The following is a 26411-nucleotide window of genomic DNA, read 5'->3' as shown; positions in this document are numbered from 1 at the left end:
ATTGTCTTGGATGCTCAGGTTTTGGCTTTTAGATTTGTTCTGTGCTCGACCATTTTCAAAGAGCAAAATGGTAGGAATAAAACATCAGTGAAGATATAAATACCTGTACTAGATTTTGAAATTTGGAGGGGGAGACAAACAGAAATCACATGAAGTCTTGAACATAATAATCCGAAGTATTTACTTAGTTCAAATATATAGTGCTGTCTGTGACGACACAACTCACAGCAGTCGATTTAAAGGTGCAACAGTTTTCATTTGAAACATCAAAGTAAGGGCTAAATGATTTTGTTGTTGCATCTTTTATATTGAGCTGACTAATCTAGTGAAATTCTATTCTAAAACTACTCAAATCACAGCTATCAGAACAATGCACACTCTACTTAGCCCATAATATACAAGGTGTCCAGCAACAGAGATAAATTAAAAGAGAGCAGAAACATACCATCAGCCTTTACTTACATCTAAATTATTTATAGTGGGAAAAATTTAAACTTCTAAGAAGCAAAGGTTGAACTGCAATGACTTTAAAAAAAACATTTTCAGCTCTAAACACACAGGTTTCAATTTCTCAATTCAAAGTTGTCCTGTATATCTGTCTAACATGGTTAATTGCATTAAAAATGTTGAGTTTCAGCTGAACCATTGTGGAAGGTGATATATAATCATAGAGAATTCCATTTCTCCACACATTTGGTGTGAAGGGAAAGAGGCAGTGCTGGTCTGTCTCTGGTAATGTAATGTCGATCCTGCTAACTGTTCTTACAGAGACTTTGTTGTTCCATGAATTGCACTTTCTCAGCTGAATAAAGTTGTATGAAGAAGAATGATCTTCTGGAGGACAAGGTTGTAGTAAAGTTAAATGAATCAGTTTCAAGGATGTTTCAACTGTATCAGTTAAAAACCCAAACTCCTAATCTTTGCAGCTATTAAGAAACTAAATAGCCAGGCTCTCAGGATACAAAGAGAAAGATTGATTTTAACTTGTAGTGATGGTGGAAAATCAGTCACAGCAAATTGTTTGCCAATTGTACACCTGATCTGATTTTCAATGAAGAGAGAAATCAGATAGAGTATAATGGATGGTTAAAGGACTCTTGTGGTACAATGGTAGTGTCCCTAGCACTGGGCTGGGCAGTCTAGGTTCAAGTCTTACTGCATCTGGTTAATTAGAAACTATCTATAAATAGTTCCACACCTCGGGAAGGACAGACTGGCACTGGGGTGTGTCCAGCGGAGATTCACACAGATAATCCCTGGAATGGTAGGCCTAACATACGATGAACGGCTGAGGATCCTGGGATTGTATTCATTGGACTTTAGGAGGTTGAGGGGGGATCGAATAGAAATTTACAAGATAATGCATGACTTAGAAAGGGTGGATGTTGGGAAATTTGTTTCCGTTAGACGGAGAGACTAGGACCCGTGGGCACAGCCTTAGAATTAGAGGGGGTCAATTTAGAATGGAAATGAGGAGACATTTCTTCAGCCAGAGAGTGGTGGGCCTGTGGAATTCATTGCCACGGAGTGCAGTGGAGGCCGGGACGTTAAATGTCTTCAAGGCAGAGATTGTTAAATTCTTGATCTCACAAGGAATTAAGGGCAATGGGACGAATGCAGGTAAGTAGTGTTGAAATGCCCATTAGCCATGATTAAATGGCAGACTGGATTCAATGGACCGAATGGCCTTGCTTCCACTCCTATGTCTTATGGTCTTATAATGGATAGCAATGAGGTGCAGTGATAATATCCTTATCTCTGAGCCAGAAAGTGTGGGTTCAATCCTCATTTGTCCCAAGTTTATCATAACATGCTTTGAACAGATTGATTAAAATGACAATAATGACAACTAATGAAGTATGACCTTATTTGTTCACCATGGAAGGCTAAAATCAGCCCCTGGTTGATAGGGAGGAACAGAATCTGAATCAATTCAATAGATGGTTGAAAATTAATCAGTCGAGAGTGCAGTGCTGGAAAAACACAGCAGGTCAGGCAGCATCCGAGGAGGAGAATTGACATTTTGGGAATAAGCTCTTCATCAGGAATGAAGCCTTATTCCTGATTGAGGGATCCTGCTCCTCGTGTGCTGCCTGACCTGCTGTGCTTTTCCAGCACCACACTCTCAATGCTGATCTCCAGCATCTGCAGTCCTCACTTTCTCCCCCTTGAAAATGTAAACAGTCCATTTGAAGGTGAGTAAATGCAAGATAGTGGACATTGGAACTGAAAAGATAAAAATGGGGATATAAAAGTGTACAGAAGCACTGAATGACAAAGATGGAAAAGGAAACAAATGTTCAGTAAAAGCAAGAAATACTGAGACTGTGAAAAAGACATTCTTCCCTCAAAGTCATCCTTTGAGTTCATCGACTTTCCCATGTGGAGAGGTTGATTTAAGTTGGCAATGATACAAGAAGGAAGATTTGAAGGAACTTGAAAATCTTCTTTGCTGATTGTGGATGTGAACTACATTAAATCAATAATCCCTTTTACATTGAGTCCAATTCCTTTTCTTGGCTTTGAAAATAATACAGTATCTCCTGTTTTGTGCTACTGTAGATGTTGATTTTCACCATTCAAGTACTATCCTCATACCATTAAAATGTTTGAATGCCTCATTAGGAGGGATTGAGAGCTATAAAACTGCAAGGCAGAAACAGGGGTGGCTGAATTCTACTGTGGCACTTCGATCACAGATTATGAAAATCTCATATTGGAAAAGCAACTGATATGGGATGTATCAGCTACTGCTAATGTTCTGGAGTTTTAACTTGCAGTGTTCAATAGAATGAGAGGTATGTTGACTTTTCTATGAATGAAGGTGTTCATTGATTCAAGGAGCTTTTAGTTCATGCCGTATGTTCTTCCAAACCAACAGGAACCATGACAATCTTTGTACATGCTCAATTAAGCAGATACACAAACTTATACTTTTATGAAACCATTAATATTCATTGTAACAGTGAAAAATATTCATACACATACTGACATGACTGGAATTTCTAACTGGCTGAAAAATACAATCATTAGAACTCCTTACCACAGTATCCTGGTCATAAATTTCAATGACCACAATGGGAGGGTCATCTCTAAGTTCTTGTGCTTCACCATACAGCTCAATGTTATCAAAGACCAGCAACTGGTCCCATGTCGGACATAGAGTCTCCTGTAAAACCTGTGTATGAAAGATTGATGAAACTGACAGATTGATGAAACTGAAAACCAATTCTACATATTTATAATTTCAATCCCATAACAATTTCCATTGTTCATCACCAATGTTGCTGTCCTCCTTGGTCCAGGGCATGCCAAACTCTCTGCTGTCATATCATAGTTTCTTCGCAATTTTACCAGGTATGTAAGGACATTGGGGCAGTGCTATCTGTAGGAAATGTTTGTGGGTGACCTTACCTTTTACAAATTCAAACAACTGCCCCTTAAATCACTGGCACTGAACTTCATATTAGCCTTGATTTTAACGTATCAAAAGAAAATAAGCATGATTGTGAATCTTCATTGAAGGGAAAGTCAAAAAAGACTGATACATACTTTTAAACTAAATAAATAGGGTGTCCACTACCTTGTATATTATTGTTGAACTGAGAAGGTAGGCTGATGAAGGTAGGCCTCTGCTCCTACCAAGGCCGATCTTGAGGCTAGTATGGCCTGTTTATTCAGTCCTCTGATCTAAATCTGCAGCACACCAGCACAGATTGAAGGAACCCAGGCTTATGCTCCCATCTGAGCCCTCTGTGTCACTCTATGTAGGGACCACTCCAGTTTAATAATCTAAAATAAAACAGTTCCTGTCATTGTTGTCCCAAACTAAAGTGTTTTCACATCAAATATCTGATCAATATTTTAGGTTAGTGCAGTGGAAAAGCCAATACAAAATATCTGGCAAGTCCCATACTCATTGTTGACTGTTTACCCAGATGTCAGGAAGAAATATATTTGCAATGAAACTGGCTGCCCTCCAGGTACTTATAGGGACTATCACTCAATTAATTTATTAAATTTCGATTGTGGAGATGTCAATGTCATCAGAAAGGTCAGTATCTGTTGCCTATCTTTGTTCTTAAACAAAAGAAGTCCATATCTACAGAGCTATTAGGAATCATGTTTTTTGTAAAAGCTAAATTAGTATGAGCTTTTATTTCCTGCAATTGTTTTCTCTTTTGGTTCTACTAATCCACCAACCTTGCCTGGGGCATCTCTTTGTGGGAAATTCTTGGCTGTGTTTGTAACTACTCCCTGCAAGAGGGAACTGCTGACTGGATGGGAGTGGATTGATCAGTTGCATTTCTTGGTGTTAACAATGGAAATTGTATCAAGTTGGAGAATTTCTTTGACAGAAAGCATTCCATTTGGGTTGTACGGTGCGTAATTACCTCAGTGCATTGGCTTTGGGTCGAGAAAAAGACACGGGCAAAAGGATCAGACAGGCCACTGCTGTCTGCAGCACACAGGCTCCGTGCTTGGTACATGTGAACTCGGAGCTGGAAGAGCTGCTTCTCTGTTTGGGTAATTAACAAAAACCCCAATAAGAATTATAACTTAATTCAACTTTGACAAATTAAATTTTATTATCACTGCCTAAACATTATGGACAGTCCATTTTAAACAAAAATATCTTCTATCTTCAAAGAATTTCATGCCTTGAAAGGAGCAACAATACTTTTGTCAACTTGCACAAAATAAAGTGGAAGACTTTTTTTTAACTCAAAATAACTTAATGTCGTTTTTCATCTTCTTTCCTCCAACTAACTAATCCTTCAATTATATAGAAGCACTAGCTTTCAAAACACTACTTCTTCATCAGGTGGTAGTCACCATCAGCAGTGCTCTGAAAGCTAGTGCTTCCAAATAAACCCGTTGGACTATAGCCTGGTGTTGTGTGATTTTTAACTTTCTCCACCCCAGTCCAACACTGGCTCCTCCAAATCATTTCAATGACATGCAGGATGATCTGAATGCTGCACTGGTTAAACATTTATTTTCAAACTCAGTACTTACTGATATAGGTCAGACTTATAGGAGGGAAGGACTGTAACCCCTGACCCTGGACTGCTTTGTTCTCTTCGTATCCACTGGGCAGGCCAGTCAGGAAATCCTTGCGTTGCTTATTTAATCCCAGCCAAAAGTAAACCTCGATTTTAGCTTGAACAGTCCAACCTGCAGTGCCAAAGCCTCGCTTTCCTGGGAGCTGCAAATAAGGCAAGTCTATATGATGATTTAAACAAAGTGAAAGCGATTCTGCAATACAATGACTTTGAGAGGGAATCTGCTTCCTGAGAACATGCTTCATGAAGTAAGTGGCTGAAACATTCTTTTTTGGATAATCCCAAGCATTTTAATCAGAGTCATAAACACATAGAATTCCTACAGTGTGGAAACAGGCTATTTGGCCCAACAAATCCACACTGACTCTCTGAAGAGCATTGCACCCAGACTCACCGCCCCACCCACCCTATCCCCACGTTTCCTATGGCTAATCCATGGACAACGGTCCTCTGAAGAGTCACCCACCCAGACCTATACCCTATTACTATACATTTACCCCTAACTAATGCTTCTAACCTATACATCCCTGAACACTATGGGCAATTTAGCATGGTCAATCCACCTGTCCTGTACATCTTTGGACTGTGGCAGGAAACCGCAGCACCCGGAGGAATCCCACGCGGACACTGGGAGAATGTGCAGACTCCACACAGACATTGAGTCTGCTGTGCCTAATTGAATCTTATCCTGTTTCCAAAGCGTGCATTCCATTTCCTTCCAATCACCAACAATATGGAAGAAATAACAGGATCACTAGGATACACAAGTGACAGTTGGCAAGGCTTTATAATTGGCCAATGGTTCTTTAAGATTGGAATGTGGAAAGAGGTTTAGGGGTTTCTGACTGTAGCAAAATCAAAAGCACAAAGTTCCCAATGGGAAACCAGCCCTCCACCACAAACCTTTCAGCAGCAAAATCAGAAAATTTGGGAGAAACTCAACATCTCTGGCAACATCTTTTGAGAGTGGAAATGGAGTGAATGTTTCCAGTTCAATTTGACTCTTCTTTCGAACTTTCAGGGGGGTGTGAAAAGGATGTTTTTTATGCTGATTACAGAGGAGGCAGGAGTATTGAACAGATGATGAGGGCACCAGCGCAGAAGACAAAGTGAATGCTATTAAAATAGAGAGAGAACCAAAAGTGTAAATAATAGGTGTAAAAGAATGAAAAGCTTTTTCACCAGGCTACCTTCACAATGCTTACAAAATGTTGCACATAATCTGAAAGTAAACGAGTCAATCATTCAAAGGTGGATTGACACAGGAAAGAAAACATATGCCTGAAAGTAATAAGAACAGTTTCAGGAGGAATTTTGCACCAATAGAATTGTAAAGCACAGGAAGAGGCCACGCAACTTACTGGGAAAACTTAGTCTGTTCAGTCTCATTCCCACACAAGTTGCTTTTCCAAATATTTATCCTTTTTTCATTCATTCATGGGTCCTGGATGTCACTGGCTAGGCCAGTATTTATTACCCATCCCCAGTTGTGCCCAGAGGACATTTGAGAGTCAATCACATTGCCATAGGTCTGCGTCACACGTAGGCAAAACCAGGTTAGGGAAGGAAACCTGCCATCTTTAAGGCATTAGTGAATCCGATAGGTTTTCTTTGACAATCGAGAATGGTTTTCTGGCCACCATCATACTCCTGATTTTTATTGAATTAAAATTCCACCAACTGCTGTGATGGGATTCGAACCCAAGTTCGCAGAACATTAGCTGGGTCACTGGATTAATAATCTAGTGATAATATCACTATGCCATCACCTCCCTTTTAAATGTGTGATAAGAGACTCCAAGAAGACAGGATAGTTTTGCTATCATTGTTTTCCTCCACCTTATTTTGCATTTATCTGAAGTTCAGTACTATTCAGGTGATTGAAGTCTGAGCACTGATTGTGGAAATGTTAATGGTTATCGTGAGGAAGCAGAAAAAACAAACATCCATCTATTTAACACATTTCATAATTTCAGGACATCCCAATGCAATTTACAGCCTGTAAAACATTTTTCAAAGTGAAATTCATGAAATGTCAGCATCCAGATAGTTTAAAAACAAATAAAGTTAAACCATTTAATTCCTCTTCAGCCAATTCAATCTCTACAACTTGATTTTGAATGGAATTGCATACCCGAGCTTTGTATCCATTCAGAATTAGAAAATCCTTGTTCTTTTTCAACATTTGTGATGCTGACATTTTATATGACATATTAAAACAGGGAATTAGATTAAAACCTCAGAAAAACATGAGTCTTTTAAATGTGTTTCTATAAAGTGGGTGATTCTAGGAGAGCAGCACAAAATTGTTCACCACCAGTTGTGATGATGTGATGTGGTTGGTTTTCGCCTTGACATCCTTCTGCATTATTGTTGCATAACTATCATACTGCATTACTGCTACATAACTATCATACAGCATTACTGCTACATAACTATCATACTGCATTACTGCTACATAACTCACGTACTGCATTACTGCTACATAACTATCGTACTGCATTACTGCTACATAACTATCATACAGCATTACTGCTACATAACTATCATACTGCATTACTGCTACATAACTATCATACAGCATTACTGCTACATAACTATCGTACTGCATTACTGCTACATAACTATCATACAGCATTACTGCTACAGAACTATGGTACTGCATTACTGCTACATAACTATCATACAGCATTACTGCTACATAACTATCGTACTGCATTACTGCTACATAACTATCATACAGCATTACTGCTACGTAACTATCGTACTGCATTACTGCTACATAACTATCATACAGCATTACTGCTACGTAACTATCGTACTGCATTACTGCTACATAACTATCATACAGCATTACTGCTACATAACTATCGTACTGCATTACTGCTACATAACTATCATACAGCATTACTGCTACATAACTATCGTACTGCATTACTGCTACATAACTATCATACAGCATTACTGCTACATAACTATCGTACTGCATTACTGCTACATAACTATCATACAGCATTACTGCGACATAACTATCATACAGCATTACTGCTACATAACTATCGTACACCATTACTGCTACATAACTATCGTACTGCATTACTGCTACATAACTATCATACACCATTACTGCTACATAAATATCATACAGCATTACTGCTACATAACTATCGTACTGCATTACTGCTCCATAACTATCATACTGCATTACTGCTACATAACTATCATACACCATTACTGCTACATAACTATCATACTGCATTACTGCTCCATAACTATCATACTGCATTACTGCTCCATAACTATCATACTGCATTACTGCTACATAACTATCATACACCATTACTGCTACATAACTATCGTACTGCATTACTGCTACATAACTATCGTACTGCATTACTGCTACATAACTATCATACAGCATTACTGCTACATAACTATCGTACTGCATTACTGCTACATAACTATCATACAGCATTACTGCTACATAACTATCGTACTGCATTACTGCTACATAACTATCATACAGCATTACTGCTACATAACTATCGTACTGCATTACTGCTACATAACTATCATACAGCATTACTGCTACATAACTATCGTACACCATTACTGCTACATAACTATCGTACTGCATTACTGCTACATAACTATCGTACTGCATTACTGCTACATAACTATCATACACCATTACTGCTACATAAATATCATACAGCATTACTGCTACATAACTATCGTACTGCATTACTGCTACATAACTATCATACACCATTACTGCTACATAACTATCGTACAGCATTACTGCTACATAACTATCGTACTGCATTACTGCTGCATAACTATCATACACCATTACTGCTGCATAACTATCGTACTGCATTACTGCTACATAACTATCATACAGCATTACTGCTACATAACTATCGTACTGCATTACTGCTACATAACTATCGTACTGCATTACTGCTACATAACTATCATACACCATTACTGCTACATAACTATCGTACTGCATTACTGCTACATAACTATCGAACTGCATTACTGCTACATAACTATCATACACCATTACTGCTACATAACTATCGTACAGCATTACTGCTACATAACTATCATACTGCATTACTGCTCCATAACTATCGTACTGCATTACTGCTACATAACTATCATACACCATTACTGCTACATAACTATCGTACTGCATAACTGCTACATAACTATCGTACTGCATTACTGCTACATAACTATGGCACTGCATTACTGCTCCATAACTATCATACTGCATTACTGCTACATAACTATCATACACCATTACTGCTACATAACTATCATACTGCATTACTGCTGCATAACTATCCTACTGCATTACTGCTACATAACTATCTTACACCATTACTGCTACATAACTATCGTACTGCATTACTGCTGCATAACTATCGTACTGCATTACTGCTACATAACTATCATACACCATTACTGCTACATAACTATCGTACAGCATTACTGCTACATAACTATCGTACTGCATTACTGCTGCATAACTATCATACACCATTACTGCTGCATAACTATCGTACTGCATTACTGCTACAGAACTATCATACACCATTACTGCTACATAACTATCGTACAGCATTACTGCTACATAACTATCGTACTGCATTACTGCTGCATAACTATCGTACTGCATTACTGCTACATAACTATCATACACCATTACTGCTACATAAATATCATACAGCATTACTGCTACATAACTATCGTACTGCATTACTGCTACATAACTATCATACTGCATTACTGCTACATAACTATCATACACCATTACTGCTACATAATTATCATACTGCATTACTGCTCCATAACTATCATACTGCATTACTGCTACATAACTATCATACACCATTACTGCTACATAACTATCGTACTGCATTACTGCTGCATAACTGTCGTACTGCATTACTGCTACATAACTATCATACACCATTACTGCTACATAACTATCGTACAGCATTACTGCTACATAACTATCGTACTGCATTACTGCTGCATAACTATCATACACCATTACTGCTGCATAACTATCGTACTGCATTACTGCTACATAACTATCATACACCATTACTGCTACATAACTATCGTACTGCATTACTGCTACATAACTATCGTACACCATTACTGCTACATAACTATCGTACTGCATTACTGCTACATAACTATCGTACTGCATTACTGCTACATAACAATCATACACCATTACTGCTACATAACTATCGTACAGCATTACTGCTACATAACTATCATACTGCATTACTGCTCCATAACTATCGTACTGTATTACTGCTACATAACTATCGTACTGCATTACTGCTACATAACTATCGTACTGCATTACTGCTACATAACTATCATACACCATTACTGCTACATAACTATTGTACTGCATTACTGCTACATAACTATCGTACTGCATTACTGCTGCATAACTATCGTACTGCATTACTGCTACATAACTATCATACACCATTACTGCTACATAACTATCGTACAGCATTACTGCTACATAACTATCGTACTGCATAACTGCTACATAACTATCGTACTGCATTACTGCTACATAACTATGGCACTGCATTACTGCTCCATAACTATCATACTGCATTACTGCTACATAACTATCATACACCATTACTGCTACATAACTATCATACTGCATTACTGCTCCAAACTATCATACTGCATTACTGCTACATAACTATCTTACACCATTACTGCTACATAACTATCGTACTGCATTACTGCTGCATAACTATCGTACTGCATTACTGCTACATAACTATCATACACCATTACTGCTACATAACTATCGTACAGCATTACTGCTACATAACTATCGTACTGCATTACTGCTGCATAACTATCATACACCATTACTGCTGCATAACTATCGTACTGCATTACTGCTACAGAACTATCATACACCATTACTGCTACATAACTATCGTACAGCATTACTGCTACATAACTATCGTACTGCATTACTGCTGCATAACTATCATACACCATTACTGCTACATAACTATCGTGCAGCCTTACTGCTACATAACTATCGTACAGCATTACTGCTACATAACTATCGTACTGCATTACTGCTACATAACTATTGTACTGCATTACTGCTACATAACTATCGTACTGCATTACTGCTGCATAACTATCGTACTGCATTACTGCTACATAACTATCATACACCATTACTGCTACATAACTATCGTACAGCATTACTGCTACATAACTATCGTACTGCATTACTGCTACATAACTATCATACACCATTACTGCTACATAACTATCATACACCATTACTGCTACATAACTATCGTACTGCATTACTGCTACATAACTATCGTACAGCATTACTGCTACATAACTATCGTACTGCATTACTGCGACATAACTATTGTACTGCATTACTGCTACATAACTATCGTACTGCATTTCTGCTGCATAACTATCGTACTGCATTACTGCTACATAACTATCATACACCATTACTGCTACATAACTATCGTACAGCATTACTGCTACATAACTATCGTACTGCATAACTGCTACATAACTATCGTACTGCATTACTGCTGCATAACTATCGTACTGTATTACTGCTACATAACTATCGTACTGCATTACTGCTACATAACTATTGTACTGCATTACTGCAACATAACTATCGTACTGCATTACTGCTGCATAACTATCGTACTCCATTACTGCTACATAACTATCATACACAATTACTGCTACATTACTATCGTACAGCATTACTGCTACATAACTATCGTACTGCATAACTGCTACATAACTATCGTACTGCATTACTGCTACATAACTATCATACACAATTACTGCTACATAACTATCATACTGCATTACTGCTACATAACTATCGTACAGCATTACTGCTACATAACTATCATACACCATTACTGCTACATAACTATCGTACAGCATTACTGCTACATAACTATCGTACTGCATTACTGCTACATAACTATCATACACCATTACTGCTACATAACTATCGTACTGCATTACTGCTACATAACTATCATACACCATTACTGCTACATAACTTTCATACAGCATTACTGCTACATAACTATCGTACTGCATAACTGCTACATAACTATCGTACAGCATTACTGCTGCATAACTATCATACTGCATTACTGCTACATAACTATCGTACTGCATTACTGCTGCATAACTATCGTACTGCATTACTGCTGCATAACTATCGTACTGCATTACTGCTACATAACTATCATACTGCATTACTGCGACATAACTATCGTACAGCATTACTGCTGCATAACTATCATACTGCATTACTGCTACATAACTATCGTACTGCATTACTGCTACATAACTATCGTACACCATTACTGCTACATAACTATCATACTGCATTACTGCTACATAACTATCGTACAGCATTACTGCTGCATAACTATCATACTGCATTACTGCTCCATAACTATCATACTGCATTACTGCTACATAACTATCGTACTGCATTACTGCTACATAACTATCATACTGCATTACTGCTACATAACTATCATACACCATTACTGCTACATAACTATCGTACTGCATCACTGCTACATAACTATCGTACTGCATTACTGCTATATAACTATCATACAGCATTACTGCTCCATAACTATCATACTGCATTACTGTTACATAACTATCGTACTGCATTACTGCTACATAACTATCGTACAGCATTACTGCTGCATAACTATCCTACTGCATTACTGCTACATAACTATCATACAGCATTACTGCTACATAACTATCGTACTGCATTACTGCTACATAACTATCATACACCATTACTGCTACATAATTATCATACTGCATTACTGCTCCATAACTATCATACTGCATTACTGCTACATAACTATCATACACCATTACTGCTACATAACTATCGTACTGCATTACTGCTGCATAACTGTCGTACTGCATTACTGCTACATAACTATCATACACCATTACTGCTACATAACTATCGTACAGCATTACTGCTACATAACTATCGTACTGCATTACTGCTGCATAACTATCATACACCATTACTGCTGCATAACTATCGTACTGCATTACTGCTACATAACTATCATACACCATTACTGCTACATAACTATCGTACTGCATTACTGCTACATAACTATCGTACACCATTACTGCTACATAACTATCGTACTGCATTACTGCTACATAACTATCGTACTGCATTACTGCTACATAACAATCATACACCATTACTGCTACATAACTATCGTACAGCATTACTGCTACATAACTATCATACTGCATTACTGCTCCATAACTATCGTACTGTATTACTGCTACATAACTATCGTACTGCATTACTGCTACATAACTATCGTACTGCATTACTGCTACATAACTATCATACACCATTACTGCTACATAACTATTGTACTGCATTACTGCTACATAACTATCGTACTGCATTACTGCTGCATAACTATCGTACTGCATTACTGCTACATAACTATCATACACCATTACTGCTACATAACTATCGTACAGCATTACTGCTACATAACTATCGTACTGCATAACTGCTACATAACTATCGTACTGCATTACTGCTACATAACTATGGCACTGCATTACTGCTCCATAACTATCATACTGCATTACTGCTACATAACTATCATACACCATTACTGCTACATAACTATCATACTGCATTACTGCTCCAAACTATCATACTGCATTACTGCTACATAACTATCTTACACCATTACTGCTACATAACTATCGTACTGCATTACTGCTGCATAACTATCGTACTGCATTACTGCTACATAACTATCATACACCATTACTGCTACATAACTATCGTACAGCATTACTGCTACATAACTATCGTACTGCATTACTGCTGCATAACTATCATACACCATTACTGCTGCATAACTATCGTACTGCATTACTGCTACAGAACTATCATACACCATTACTGCTACATAACTATCGTACAGCATTACTGCTACATAACTATCGTACTGCATTACTGCTGCATAACTATCATACACCATTACTGCTACATAACTATCGTGCAGCCTTACTGCTACATAACTATCGTACAGCATTACTGCTACATAACTATCGTACTGCATTACTGCTACATAACTATTGTACTGCATTACTGCTACATAACTATCGTACTGCATTACTGCTGCATAACTATCGTACTGCATTACTGCTACATAACTATCATACACCATTACTGCTACATAACTATCGTACAGCATTACTGCTACATAACTATCGTACTGCATTACTGCTACATAACTATCATACACCATTACTGCTACATAACTATCATACACCATTACTGCTACATAACTATCGTACTGCATTACTGCTACATAACTATCGTACAGCATTACTGCTACATAACTATCGTACTGCATTACTGCGACATAACTATTGTACTGCATTACTGCTACATAACTATCGTACTGCATTTCTGCTGCATAACTATCGTACTGCATTACTGCTACATAACTATCATACACCATTACTGCTACATAACTATCGTACAGCATTACTGCTACATAACTATCGTACTGCATAACTGCTACATAACTATCGTACTGCATTACTGCTGCATAACTATCGTACTGTATTACTGCTACATAACTATCGTACTGCATTACTGCTACATAACTATTGTACTGCATTACTGCAACATAACTATCGTACTGCATTACTGCTGCATAACTATCGTACTCCATTACTGCTACATAACTATCATACACAATTACTGCTACATTACTATCGTACAGCATTACTGCTACATAACTATCGTACTGCATAACTGCTACATAACTATCGTACTGCATTACTGCTACATAACTATCATACACAATTACTGCTACATAACTATCATACTGCATTACTGCTACATAACTATCGTACAGCATTACTGCTACATAACTATCATACACCATTACTGCTACATAACTATCGTACAGCATTACTGCTACATAACTATCGTACTGCATTACTGCTACATAACTATCATACACCATTACTGCTACATAACTATCGTACTGCATTACTGCTACATAACTATCATACACCATTACTGCTACATAACTTTCATACAGCATTACTGCTACATAACTATCGTACTGCATAACTGCTACATAACTATCGTACAGCATTACTGCTGCATAACTATCATACTGCATTACTGCTACATAACTATCGTACTGCATTACTGCTGCATAACTATCGTACTGCATTACTGCTGCATAACTATCGTACTGCATTACTGCTACATAACTATCATACTGCATTACTGCGACATAACTATCGTACAGCATTACTGCTGCATAACTATCATACTGCATTACTGCTACATAACTATCGTACTGCATTACTGCTACATAACTATCGTACACCATTACTGCTACATAACTATCATACTGCATTACTGCTACATAACTATCGTACAGCATTACTGCTGCATAACTATCATACTGCATTACTGCTCCATAACTATCATACTGCATTACTGCTACATAACTATCGTACTGCATTACTGCTACATAACTATCATACTGCATTACTGCTACATAACTATCATACACCATTACTGCTACATAACTATCGTACTGCATCACTGCTACATAACTATCGTACTGCATTACTGCTATATAACTATCATACAGCATTACTGCTCCATAACTATCATACTGCATTACTGTTACATAACTATCGTACTGCATTACTGCTACATAACTATCGTACAGCATTACTGCTGCATAACTATCCTACTGCATTACTGCTACATAACTATCATACAGCATTACTGCTACATAACTATCGTACTGCATTACTGCTACATAACTATCATACACCATTACTGCTACATAACTATCGTACAGCATTACTGCTACATAACTATCGTACTGCATTACTGCTACGTAACTATCGTACTGCATTACTGCTGCATAACTATTGTACTGCATCACTGCTACATAACTATCATACACCATTACTGCTACATAACTATCGTACTGCATTACTGCTGCATAACTATCGTACAGCATTACTGCTACATAACTATCGAACTGCATTACTGCTACATAACTATCGTACTGCATTACTGCTGCATAACTATCATACAGCATTGCTGCTGCATAACTATTGCACTAAATTACTGCTGCATAACTATCGTACTGTATTACTGCTACATAACTATCATACAGCATTACTGCTGCAGAACTATTGTACTGTGTTACTGCTGCATAACTATCGTACTGCATTACTGCTGCATAACTATCGTACTGCATTACTGCTACATAACTATCATACAGCATTACTGCTGCAGAACTATTGTACTGTGTTACTGCTGCATAACTATCGTACTGCATTACTGCTGCATAACTATCGTACTGCATTACTGCTACATAACTATCATACAGCATTACTGCTGCATAACTATTGTACTGTATTACTGCTATATAACTATCGTACAGCATTACTGCTGCATAACTATTGTACTGTATTACTGCTATATAACTATCGTACTGCATTACTGCTACATAACTATCGTACAGCATTACTGCTGCATAACTATCGTACAGCATTACTGCTACGTAACTATCGAACTGCATTACTGCTGCATAACTATCGTACACCATTACTGCTGCATAACTATCGTACAGCATTACTGCTACATAACTATCGTACTGCATTACTGCTGCATAACTATCATACAGCATTGCTGCTGCATAACTATTGCACTAAATTACTGCTGCATAACTATCGTACTGTATTACTGCTACATAACTATCATACAGCATTACTGCTGCAGAACTATTATACTGAGTTACTGCTGCATAACTATCGTACTGCATTACTGCTGCATAACTATCGTACTGCATCACTGCTACATAACTATCATACAGCATTACTGCTGCATAACTATTGTACTGTATTACTGCTATATAACTATCGTACAGCATTACTGCTGCATAACTATCGTACTGCATCACTGCTACATAACTATCGTACTGCATTACTGATGCATAACTATCGTACTGCATTACTGCTACATAACTATCATACAGCATTACTGCTGCAGAACTATTATACTGAGTTACTGCTGCATAACTATCGTACTGCATTACTGCTGCATAACTATCGTACTGCATCACTGCTACATAACTATCATACAGCATTACTGCTGCATAACTATTGTACTGTATTACTGCTATATAACTATCGTACAGCATTACTGCTGCATAACTATTGTACTGTATTACTGCTATATAACTATCGTACTGCATTACTGCTACATAACTATCGTACACCATTACTGCTACATAACTATCGTACTGCATTACTGCTACATAACTATCGTACTGCATTACTGCTACATAACTATCATACACCATTACTGCTACATAAATATCATACAGCATTACTGCTACATAACTATCGTACTGCATTACTGCTACATTACTATCATACTGCATTACTGCTACATAACTATCATACACCATTACTGCTACATAACTATCATACACCATTACTGCTCCATAACTATCATACTGCATTACTGCTACATAACTATCATACACCATTACTGCTACATAACTATCGTACTGCATTACTGCTACATAACTATCGTACTGCATTACTGCTACATAACTATCATACAGCATTACTGTTACATAACTATCGTACTGCATTACTGCTACATAACTATCATACAGCATTACTGCTACATAACTATCGTACTGCATTACTGCTACATAACTATCATACAGCATTACTGCTACATAACTATCGTACTGCATTACTGCTACATAACTATCATACAGCATTACTGCTACATAACTATCGTACTGCATTACTGCTACATAACTATTATACAGCATTACTGCTACATAACTATCGTACTGCATTACTGCTACATAACTATCATACACCATTACTGCTACATAACTATCGTACTGCATTACTGCTACATAACTATCATACACCATTACTGCTACATAACTATCATACAGCATTACTGCTACATAACTGTCATACAGCATTACTGCTCCATAACTATCGTACTGTATTACTGCTACATAACTATCGTACTGCATTACTGCTACATAACTATCGTACTGCATTACTGCTACATAACTATCATACACCATTACTGCTACATAAATATCATACAGCATTACTGCTACATAACTATCGTACTGCATTACTGCTCCATAACTATCATACTGCATTACTGCTACATAACTATCATACACCATTACTGCTACATAATTATCATACTGCATTACTGCTCCATAACTATCATACTGCATTACTGCTACATAACTATCATACACCATTACTGCTACATAACTATCGTACTGCATTACTGCTGCATAACTGTCGTACTGCATTACTGCTACATAACTATCATACACCATTACTGCTACATAACTATCGTACAGCATTACTGCTACATAACTATCGTACTGCATTACTGCTGCATAACTATCATACACCATTACTGCTGCATAACTATCCTACTGCATTACTGCTACATAACTATCGTACTGCATTACTGCTACATAACTATCGTACTGCATTACTGCTACATAACTATCATACTGCATTACTGCTCCATAACTATCGTACTGTATTACTGCTACATAACTATCGTACTGCATTACTGCTACATAACTATCGTACTGCATTACTGCTACATAACTATCATACACCATTACTGCTACATAACTATTGTACTGCATTACTGCTACATAACTATCGTACTGCATTACTGCTACATAACTATCGTACTGCATTACTGCTACATAACTATCATACACCATTACTGCTACATAACTATCGTACAGCATTACTGCTACATAACTATCGTACTGCATAACTGCTACATAACTATCGTACTGCATTACTGCTACATAACTATCGCACTGCATTACTGCTCCATAACTATCATACTGCATTACTGCTACATAACTATCATACACCATTACTGCTACATAACTATCGTACAGCATTACTGCTACATAACTATCATACAGCATTACTGCTACATAACTATCGTACTGCATTACTGCTACGTAACTATCGTACTGCATTACTGCTGCATAACTATCATACAGCATTACTGCTACATAACTATCGTACTGCATTACTGCTACATAACTATCATACAGCATTACTGCTACATAACTATCGTACTGCATTACTGCTACATAACTATCATACAGCATTACTGCTACATAACTATCGTACTGCATTACTGCTACGTAACTATCGTACTGCATTACTGCTGCATAACTATTGTACTGCATCACTGCTACATAACTATCATACACCATTACTGCTACATAACTATCGTACTGCATCACTGCTACATAACTATCGTACTGCATTACTGCTGCATAACTATCGTACAGCATTACTGCTACATAACTATCGAACTGCATTACTGCTACATAACTATCGTACTGCATTACTGCTGCATAACTATCATACAGCATTGCTGCTGCATAACTATTGCACTAAATTACTGCTGCATAATTATCGTACTGTATTACTGCTACATAACTATCATACAGCATTACTGCTGCAGAACTATTGTACTGTGTTACTGCTGCATAACTATCGTACTGCATTACTGCTGCATAACTATCGTACTGCATTTCTGCTACATAACTATCATACAGCATTACTGCTGCAGAACTATTGTACTGTGTTACTGCTGCATAACTATCGTACTGCATTACTGCTGCATAACTATCGTACTGCATTACTGCTACATAACTATCATACAGCATTACTGCTGCATAACTATTGTACTGTATTACTGCTATATAACTATCGTACAGCATTACTGCTGCATAACTATTGTACTGTATTACTGCTATATAACTATCGTACTGCATTACTGCTACATAACTATCGTACAGCATTACTGCTGCATAACTATCGTACAGCATTACTGCTACGTAACTATCGAACTGCATTACTGCTGCATAACTATCGTACACCATTACTGCTGCATAACTATCGTACAGCATTACTGCTACATAACTATCGTACTGCATTACTGCTGCATAACTATCATACAGCATTGCTGCTGCATAACTATTGCACTAAATTACTGCTGCATAACTATCGTACTGTATTACTGCTACATAACTATCATACAGCATTACTGCTGCAGAACTATTGTACTGTGTTACTGCTGCATAACTATCGTACTGCATTACTGCTGCATAACTATCGTACAGCAATACTGCTGCATAACTATCGTACAGCATTACTGCTGCATAACTATCGTACTGCATTACTGCTACATAACTATCATACAGCATTACTGCTGCAGAACTATTGTACTGTGTTACTGCTGCATAACTATCGTACTGCATTACTGCTACATAACTATCATACACCATTACTGCTACATAACTATCATACAGCATTACTGCTGCATAACTATTGTACTGTATTACTGCTATATAACTATCGTACAGCATTACTGCTGCATAACTATTGTACTGTATTACTGCTATATAACTATCGTACTGCATTACTGCTACATAACTATCATACAGCATTACTGCTACATAACTATCGTACAGCATTACTGCTACATAACTATCATACAGCATTACTGCTGCATAACTATCGTACTGCATTACTGCTACATAACTATCGTTCAGCATTACTGCTACATAACTATCGTACTGTATTACTGCTACATAACTATCATACAGCATTACTGCTGCATAACTATCGTACAGCATTACTGCTGCATAACTATCGTAGTGCATTACTGCTACATAACTATCGTACAGCATTATTGCTGCATAACTATCGGACTGCATTACTGCTACATAACTATCATACTGCATTACTGCTGCATAACTCACGTACTGTATTACTGCTACATAACTATCGTACAGCATTACTGCTACATAACTATCGTACTGCATTACTGCTGCATAACTCATGTACTGTATTACTGCTGCATAACTATCATACAGCATCACTGCTGCATAACTATCGTACAGCATCACTGCTGCATAACTATCATACTGCATTACTGCTACATAACTATCGTTCAGCATTACTGCTACATAACTATCGTATAGCATTACTGCTACATAACTATCGTACTGCATTACTGCGACATAACTATCATACAGCATTACTGCTGCATAACTATCGTACAGCATTACTGCTACATAACTATCGTACTGTATTACTGCTACATAACTATCGTACAGCATTACTGCTGCATAACTATCGTACTGCATTACTGCTACATAACTATCGTACTGCATTACTGCTGCATAACTCACGTACTGTATTACTGCTACATAACTATCGTACAGCATTACTGCTACATAACTATCGTACTGCATTACTGCTGCATAACTCACGTACTGTATTACTGCTGCATAACTATCATTCAGCATCACTGCTGCATAACTATCGTACAGCATCACTGCTACATAACTATCATACTGCATTACTGCTGCATAACTATCGTACTGCATTACTGCTACATAACTATTGTACTGCATTACTGCTGCATAACTATCATACTGCATTACTGCTGCATAACTATCGTACAGCATTACTGCTGCATAACTATCGTACTGTATTACTGCTACATAACTATCATACAGCATTACTGCTACATAACTGTCATACAGCATTACTGCTGCATAACTGTCATACAGCATTACTGCTGCATAACTATCGTACTGCATTACTGCTACATAACTGTCGTACTGCATTACTGCTGCATAACTATCATACAGCATTACTGCTACGTAACTATAGTAATGCATCACTGCTGCGTAAGTATCGTACTGCATTACTGCTCCATAACAATCATACTGCATTACTTCTGTGTAACTATTGTATTGCATTACTGCTGCATAACTATCGTACTGCATTACTGCTACATAACTATCATACTGCATTACTGCTGCATAACTATTGTACTGCATTACTGCTCCATAACTATCGTCCTGTATTACTGCTGCATAACCATCATACTGCATTACAGCTACATAACTATCGTACTGCATTACTGCTGCATAACTATCATACAGCATTGCTGCTGCATAACTATTGCACTGAATTACTGCTGCATAACTATCGTACTGCATTACTGATACATAACTATCATACAGCATTACTGCTGCAGCACGATTGTACTGTGTTACTGCTGCATAACTGTCGTACTGCATTACTGCTACATAACTATCATACTGCATTACTGCTGCATAACTATTGTACTGTCTTCCTGCTATATAACTATCATACTGCATTACTGCTACATAACTATCATACAGCATTACTGCTACATAACTATCGTACTGCATTACTGTTGCATAACTATCATACAGCATTACTGCTACATAACTATGGTACTGCATTACTGTTGCATAACTATCATACAGCATTACTGCTGCATAACTATCATACAGCATTACTGCTACATAACTATGGTACTGCATTACTGTTGCATAACTATCATACAGCATTACTGCTGCATAACTATTGCACTGTATTACTGCTGCATAACTATCGTACTGCATTACTGCTACATAACTATCATACAGCATTACTGCTGCATAACTATTGTACTGTATTACTGCTGCATAAGTATCGTACTGCATTACTGCTACATAACTGTCGTTCAGCATTACTGCTACATAACTATCGTACTGTATTACTGCTGCATAACTATCGTACTGCATTACTGCTGCATAACTATCGTACTGCATTACTGCTACATAACTATCGTTCAGCATTACTGCTACATAACTATCATACAGCATTATTGCTACATAACTATCGTACTGTATTACTGCTACATAACTATCGTACTGCATTACTGCTGCATAACTATCGTACTGCATTACTGCTACATAACTATCGTACTGCATTACTGCTGCATAACTATCGTACACCATTACTGCTGCATAACTATCATACACCATTACTGCTACATAACTATCGTACAGCATTACTGCTGCATAACTATCATACTGCATTACTGCTGCATAACTATCGTACAGCATTACTGCTGCATAACTATCGTACTGCATTACTGCTACATAACTATCATACACCATTACTGCTGCATAACTATCGTACAGCATTACTGCTACATAACTATCGTACTGCATTACTGCTACATAACTATCATACAGCATTAGTGCTGCATAACTATCGTATAGCATTACTGCTGCATAACTATCGTACTGCATTACTGCTACATAACTATCATACAGCATTACTGCTGCATAACTATCGTACTGCATTACTGCTGCATAACTATCGTCCTGCATTACTGCTACATAACTATCGTACTGCATTACTGCTGCATAACTATCGTACTGCATTACTGCTACATAACTATCATACACCATTACTGCTACATAACTATCGTATAGCATTACTGCTGCATAACTATCGTACTGCATTACTGCTACATAACTATCATACAGCATTACTGCTGCATAACTATCATACAGCATTACTGCTACATAACTATCGTACTGCATTACTGCTACATAACTATCATACAGCATTACTGCTGCATAACTATTGCACTGTATTACTGCTGCATAACTATCATACAGCATTACTGCTACGTAACTATTGTACTGCATCACTGCTGCATAACTATCGTACTGCATTACTGCTCCATAACAATCATACTGCATTACTTCTGTGTAATTATTGTATTGCATTACTGCTGCGTAACTATCGTACAGCATTACTGCTGCATAACTATCGTACTGCATTACTGCTACATAACTATCATACTGCATTACTGCTGCATAACTATCGTACTGTATTACTGCTGCATAACTATCATTCTGCATTACTGCTACATAACTATCATATTGCATTACTGCTGCATAGCTATCGTACTGCATTACTGCTGCATAACTATCATACAGCATTACTGCTACATAACTATTGTACTGCATTACTGCTGTGTAACTATCGTACTGCATTGCTGCTCCATAACAATCATACTGCATTACTGCTGTGTAACTATTGTACTGCATTACTGCTGGGTAACTATCGTACAGCATTACTGCTGCATAACTATTGTACTGCATTGCTGCTGAGTTTGTAATCCTATTGCATCTTTCTGAATTGAAGATCACGACGTCCTATTGCTGTGCTTGTGATCATAGAGGGGGTGTTTTTTAACCTGATCTGCCTGTTGTGCTGAGTGCTCCTCCAGGTTCCACAAGGTTAAATCTGAGCTCCTGTTCCCCTTGGGCTCACCCCAACCATCAAACGGAATCCCTTAGGCCTTTGCAAACTTAGATCAATGTCGGTAATAGAATGGGAATGGGGGCTAATCCTTTTTATTATTGGTCAAAATCTCCCAGGTGGGCTTCCTGTTTCTAAAGAGCATTAACTCTTTGGGCTCCAGGAATTTGAATCCTCCCGATAATCCTTGCTTTAGAATAACAGCTGTTTAGAGTCTCCAAGTGGGATGACATTACCTTGAGAAAGACAGTCTTAACTTTGCCACAGTCTTTGCCTGTTTCTTCATCCACTATGGAATAAAGAATATCCTTGGATGGAATTCGAGCATATGCAATCCGTTTGTTGTTGCTCATCATCCAGATGAATATTTCAGGGATGCTGTGCTGAGGCTGCAAAATCAATTCACTGGATTAATAAAAGCATTGAAAGAAGCTACTTCCAAAATAATGATGGAGAGGTGAGGGTTAGGACGCCTGGGCCAGTGCATTCAAAACAAAATGAAAATTGAAGAAGGGGGCCTACTGTTATAATTTGTAAAATACAAACATCGCTTTAGGAGAAAATAAGGACGGGTGAAGAGAAGATGGAGTGCAGTGAGGATGTATGAGAGAGACTATGAATTATTCTGCAAATACATCAGTGAAAGGAGAATGGTAAGGTTCACCCCTGAGAGGAGAGAATACTGAGTTACCTGAAATGAGCAGAGATACTTAAATACTACAGAGATACTTAAATACTACAGAGGTACTTAAATACTACAGAGATACTTAAATACTACAGAGATAATTAAATACTACAGAGATAATTAAATACTACAAAGATGAAACTCTACAGATTCTGGAAATTCAAAAATAAAACAGGAAATAGTGAAAAACTCTGAAAATCTCATTTTTACACTTATTTTCTCTAGTTATTCTTTAACAAAATTATTCAGAATTAACTTTTGACCAGACAGATAGATGAGAGTAAACTGATTGATGTGGTGTATATGGATTTCAGCAAGGTGTTCGATAAGGTTCCCCACAGTAGGCTATTGTATAAAATGCAGAGGAATGGGATTGTGGGAGATATAGCAGTTTGGATCAGTAATTGGCTTGCTGAAAGAAGACAGAGGGTGGTGGTTGATGGGAAATGTTCATCCTGGAGTCCAGTTACTAGCGGTGTACCACAAAGTTCGGTGTTGGGTCCACTGCTGTTCGTCATTTTTATAAACGACCAGGATGAGGGCGTAGAAGGGTGGGTTAGTGAATTTGCAGATGACACTAAGGTCGGTGGAGTTGTGGATAGTGACGAAGGATGGTATAGGTTACAGAGAGACATAGATAAGCTGCAGAGCTGGGCTGAGAGGTGGCAAATGGAGTTTAATGTGGACAAATGTGAGGTGATTCACTTTGTCAGAGTTACCGGAATGCGAAGTACTGGGCTAATGGTAAGATTCTTGGTAGTGTAGATGAGCAGAGAGATCTCGGTGTCCAGGTTCACAGATCCTTGAAAGTTGCCACCCAGGTCAACAGGGTTGTTAAGAAGACATACAGTGTTTTAGCTTTTATTAATAGAGGGATCGAGTTCCAGAACCATGAGGTTATGCTGCAGCTGTGCAAAACTCTAGTGCGGCCACACTTGGAGTATTGTGTGCAGTTCTGGTCACCGCATTATAAGAAGGATGTGGAAGCTTTGGAAAGGGTGCAGAGGAGATTTACTAGGATGTTGCCTGGTATGGAGGGAAGGTCTTACGAGGAAAGGCTGAGGGACTTGAGGCTGTTTTCGTTGGAGAGAAGAAGGTTGAGAGGTGACTTAATAGAGACATATAAGATGATCAGAGGGTTAGATAGGGTGGACAGGGAGAGCCTTTTTCCAAGAATGGTGACGGCGAGCACGAGGGGGCATAGCTTTAAATTGTGAAGTGATGGATATAGGACAGATGTCAGAGGTAGTTTCTTTACT

General features: G+C 37.7%; 1 protein-coding gene across 9 annotated transcripts in view; it reads right to left on the bottom strand.

The window, feature by feature from the left end:
* Positions 1–26411, bottom strand: part of otofa (otoferlin a) — a 461762-nt gene that overhangs the window by 93298 nt on the left and 342053 nt on the right. For all 9 annotated transcript variants that reach the window (XM_072562753.1, XM_072562744.1, XM_072562806.1 and 6 more), the window contains exons 23-26: positions 24704–24856; positions 5020–5209; positions 4395–4519; positions 3044–3178 (exon numbers count right to left, since the gene is read on the bottom strand). In XM_072562753.1, coding sequence (XP_072418854.1) covers positions 3044–3178; positions 4395–4519; positions 5020–5209; positions 24704–24856 — 603 coding nt within the window. The remainder of the gene's footprint in view (positions 1–3043; positions 3179–4394; positions 4520–5019; positions 5210–24703; positions 24857–26411) is intronic.

This window comes from Chiloscyllium punctatum, chromosome 3, assembly GCF_047496795.1.
Source record: "Chiloscyllium punctatum isolate Juve2018m chromosome 3, sChiPun1.3, whole genome shotgun sequence".
In the NCBI taxonomy this organism is placed as follows: domain Eukaryota; kingdom Metazoa; phylum Chordata; class Chondrichthyes; order Orectolobiformes; family Hemiscylliidae; genus Chiloscyllium; species Chiloscyllium punctatum.
Note: the sequence above shows the minus strand (reverse complement) of the source record. Positions and strands in the feature narration are given on the sequence as shown.